The sequence below is a fragment of the Maniola hyperantus genome, chromosome 12, assembly GCF_902806685.2.
Source record: "Maniola hyperantus chromosome 12, iAphHyp1.2, whole genome shotgun sequence".
Lineage (NCBI taxonomy): Eukaryota > Metazoa > Arthropoda > Insecta > Lepidoptera > Nymphalidae > Maniola > Maniola hyperantus.
This window is the reverse complement of record NC_048547.1, coordinates 425479-429657: the sequence shown is the minus strand read 5'-3', so window position 1 is coordinate 429657 and position 4179 is coordinate 425479. Positions and strand designations below refer to the sequence as shown.

General features: G+C 34.6%; 1 protein-coding gene across 2 annotated transcripts; it reads right to left on the bottom strand.

The window, feature by feature from the left end:
* Nucleotides 1-255: 255 nt before the first annotated feature.
* On the bottom strand, nucleotides 256-2547 carry LOC138403063 (uncharacterized). 2 transcript variants are annotated; one of them, XM_069502055.1, is made up of 3 exons: nucleotides 1436-2547; nucleotides 788-983; nucleotides 256-562 (listed from the first exon to the last, which is right to left on the bottom strand). In XM_069502055.1, the coding sequence occupies exons 1-3, from the start codon at nucleotides 1501-1503 to the stop codon at nucleotides 257-259; spliced, it is 570 nt and encodes a 189-aa protein (XP_069358156.1). In that variant the 5' UTR covers nucleotides 1504-2547; the 3' UTR covers nucleotide 256. The 2 variants fall into 2 exon arrangements, with proteins under 2 accessions (XP_069358156.1, XP_069358157.1); XM_069502056.1 differs by having other exon boundaries at nucleotides 1428-1465.
* Nucleotides 2548-4179: the final 1632 nt, after the last annotated feature.

The following is a 4179-nucleotide window of genomic DNA, read 5'->3' as shown; positions in this document are numbered from 1 at the left end:
AATATATATCTGAATGTCAATATTTAAATTCAGATTTTGGTTTCTATATCTGGTTTTTGGATTCTGATTTCAGTACTTATTTTTTCATTACTGCAATTGCTGTAAGGAAAGACACATTGATTATTGCCTTTTGATTATAAGCTGCTTAATAGATTATAGGTCAAACAGCGCAATCAAAAATATGATATTTAAATAATAATTAAACCTGTAAAGTCATAGGAAGTACGTTTATATTTATATATTAATAAAACAATTTTCAGTAAGCGTTATACGGATATAAAATAGGCTGAATAGCCGAATATTCTTCCTTCGCTGCTGTAACTAATTTAGTTACAGCCTGCCATGTTCCACTATCACCTTCCACAGCTGACTTGTATGTTATGAGCGCGCGTTTCCATCTATCGGTGCCCAGCGTCGCAGCTTCACGCGTATTGTATACACGCAGCTCTATGTAGTACTCTCCATTCTTCGTGGGATCCGCCCTTTGCAATGTGTAGCCCGTTCCCACCCGTCGGGAGAAAAAACTTCGCAAAGCCGTCGCTCTTATGGGCTCGCCTTCCTCCTGAAATCAATAAAGAAATAATGAATATCACATGATTTCAATAAACTAAACCGCTCATAAGGCTTTTTTTTAATATTTTTGATAATATAAAAAACGGTTTGTACAGGAAAAAAGCAAAAAAGAAAGTAACTCAAAATTGTACTCAAATTTCCAGTTATAAAACACAAATATTATGAGTTGATGGATCATACCTACTTACATAACATTGAAAATTATTAGCCTTACCTCTGAATCTAGAATTGCTCTTTTTTTCTTAATAATTTTCGAAGGCTCGGGCTCAGAGTCAGAGTCCGATTGTATCGACTTCTTTGGCTTTTGCTTGGCCTTCTCAGCTCGAGTCGTCTTCTTACTCGATTTTCTAGTTTTCTTAACTACTGTGCTTTCGTTATCGGAGTCAAAAGGGTTTCCGCTTACAGTCGACCTGAAGTAAAAGACAAATTAAATTAAGTAAGTATGACATATTATTCGCAGGTAACTCCTACATCCTGGTACAAAATAAATCCTAATATATAATAAAGTGTGGATGTTTGGATGTTTTGATGTTTGTCACTCAATCGCGCAAAAAAAAAACGAATTTGGATGAAATTTGGAATGGAGATAGATTATACCCTGGATTAACTCATAGGCTACTTTTTATCCCGGAAAAATCAAAGATTTCCCGCGGGATTTTGAAAAATTTAAATCCATGCGGGTGAAGTTGCGGGCATCAGCTAGTACGTAATATATGTAAGAGCCAAATATAAATATCCACTTAATACTTAAAAAATGATAACTATTATTTAAATGAATAATATTTATTACCTATTATATAATTACTTTATCGAATTCACGAAGAGGTAGGTACTATATAAAAAAAGACACGTACATACTTACAGGGTTTTTGGTGCACTAGTCACTTCAACTGAAAATAATAGACTTAATGTCCAATGTAGCTCCTGCATCGCTTTTTATATTATGAAATCATAAACCCGCATTCACATTAGTACTTTAGTAAAAATTGAGTATTATTTTCGTGAACTCATATTGATATATCGTTCTTATGAATGCTCTAGATAAAGACTAAAATCCATTAAATGAGAATTGACAATTATGTTTATACCTTTACTTTCCTAATATGGGGGGTGGTGCCAATCCGTCGCGGCTACACGAGACGAAAATCTTTTATGGAAGTTGCATTCTTTAACCATAGGTGACAAGATTCTTTTTATAATGGTTTTCTGTGTTTATAGTATTGGGAACCGAAAACCTTCGAGCTTTCTAACTTTTAAAATATTTTTGGTTTCTTTCCATTTTTTTAATGAATGGTTATTAAAAACCCAAATCTTTTATTCAAAAATAGGTAAGATTTACACTTTAGATTGTCACTTGTAGGGTTTGTATGATATAGTAGTGATAATTAATAACATAAAGCTAAAAACTAAAACTAACTACCGGTTTTCATATAACTAGGTATATTCAATAACTGTATAAAACGTCAACCACTCATAAGCATAACATTACTAGACCGAAAAAGTTTTGATTGTATGCCTTTACTATATGCATATAAGATAAAACCGGTCAAGTGCGAGTCAGGCTCGCGCAGCGAGGGTTCCGTACTACAGTCGTATTCTTCAACATTTTGTACGATAAATCAAAAACTATGATGCATAAAAATAAATAAAAATCTGTTTTAGAATGCACAAGTGAAACCCTGTCATATGATACCCCACTTAATATATTTATCTTACTTTGGAAATTGAAAACACTAATTATTAGTTCATGACCACGATTTAATTTTTGTGTGATGTAACCACAAATTCACGATTTCCAGATTTTTCCCCTTATGTCTGCTATTAGACCTACCTTCCTGCCAAATTTCTTGATTCTAAGTCAACAGGAAGTACCCACTCTGTAGTTTTCGTGACAGACGGGCAGACAAACAGACAGACAACAAAGTGATCCTATAAGGGTTCCTTCCTTTCCGTCCTCCTCCTTTCCTCCTTCCTTCCTTCATTTTCCCTTCCTTTTGAGGTACGGAATCCTAAAAAGTATTACTTGGGTACCTATTTTTAAGAGAATTGTGGTATATATAACATAAAAAAATAAAAAAATAAGCATTAACAGACAAGACGCTAATCTTTAGCAACGTAAATTATAGCTATCTGCAAAAAAAAAATCCAATTATAACAATAACCTACTTACTTTACTATGTGTACAGATATGTCATTTCATCCTGAATACCCAAGTTATGCTACTCAAAGCATGCGCTTGAATAGTTTTAAAACTTGGCCTCAAGATTTAATTCAAACCCCTGAAGAAATGGCGAGTGCCGGGTTTTTTTATACAGGAATAAATGATAATGTAATTTGTTATTTCTGTGGAGGCAAGCTTAAGGACTGGAGTCGTGAGGATCTGCCATGGTCTGAACACGCTCGATGGTTTCAGTTCTGTCCCTATGTGTTACTTATGAAGGGTAAAGAATATGTGCAAAGTGTTATTAACGAGTCATTCGAAATACGTGAAAACCGGGAAACGTGTACTAACAATAAAATATGTGTAAAAACCGATGTCAATAAACCTGTTAAATATGTGAAAGAAGAGTCGAGACTTTCCTGCAAAATTTGTCTTGTCGAAGAAGTAAGGGTCGCTTATAGACCATGTGGTCATGCCATAACGTGCACAAAGTGTGCTCTATCTTTAAACAATATGTTATGTCCAATATGTAGAACAGAAATCGTTAATGTGATTAGAATTTATTTCTCATGACTTTAAAACAGTAAGCAGTTCTGTTAAAAATCAGCCGATGTATTTACACACTTTGAGTTTGCATCGACAGAACTTACACTGTAAATCTAAAAAAATAATCTCATTAGAATTGATCAAATCGATCGGGCATACAATATCATATCAAAGTAAACATATCGGATGCATTGTATACTTAGCTCTATTGTATGTTTCGAGCATCTGACTAAACGTCGAATCAGATCACCGAATGTGAATCCGATGCGCTGTTTGCACGGTGGACTAGCGCATGTGTAATGCGATCGGCTATTGCGATGATTTATAAAACACGATGAAAAAATGTGATTGGGGTTCTTGCATCAATCGAGCGAAGCGAGAGTGATGCAGGAGCCCCAATATCACCCTACTAGTATCATATGAAAGGGCTTCCCCTGAGCATTCTAAAACAGATTTTTATTTATTTTTATACATCATAGTTTTTGAGTTACCATGCAAAAGTCGAAAAAATACGACTGTGGTATGGAGCCCTCCTTGCACGAGCCTGACTCGCACTTGGCCGGTTTTTTAACCGACTTCAAAAAAAGGAGGAGGTTCTCAATTCGTCGGAATTTTTTTTTTTTTTTTTTTTTTTTTTTTTTTTTTTTTTATGTATGTTCCCCGATTACTCAAAAACGCCTGGACCGATTTTGAAAATTCTTTTTTTGTTTGAAAGGGTATACTTCAAAGTTGGTCCCATTTCAATTTGGTGAAGATCTGATGAACATCTTCGAAGATAGATACTGGAACTCCTCAACGGATAAGAGTAAATTGCTCGCGATCAGTGTAATAGCTTAGTAAACAGTAGATTTTTAACCAGTCATAGCATAATTCCATGGGGCCACTAAAAATTGTGAAAT

Coding starts and splice junctions, on each gene's coding strand:
- LOC138403063 (XM_069502055.1), bottom strand. CDS start 1,503: ATGCAGGAGCTACATTGGACATTAAGTCTATTATTTTCAGTTGAAGTG. Junction 984..1,435: donor ACTAGTGCACCAAAAACCCT/GTAAGTATGTAC, acceptor CTTTTACTTCAG/GTCGACTGTAAGCGGAAACC. Junction 563..787: donor GAGCAATTCTAGATTCAGAG/GTAAGGCTAATA, acceptor TATTGATTTCAG/GAGGAAGGCGAGCCCATAAG.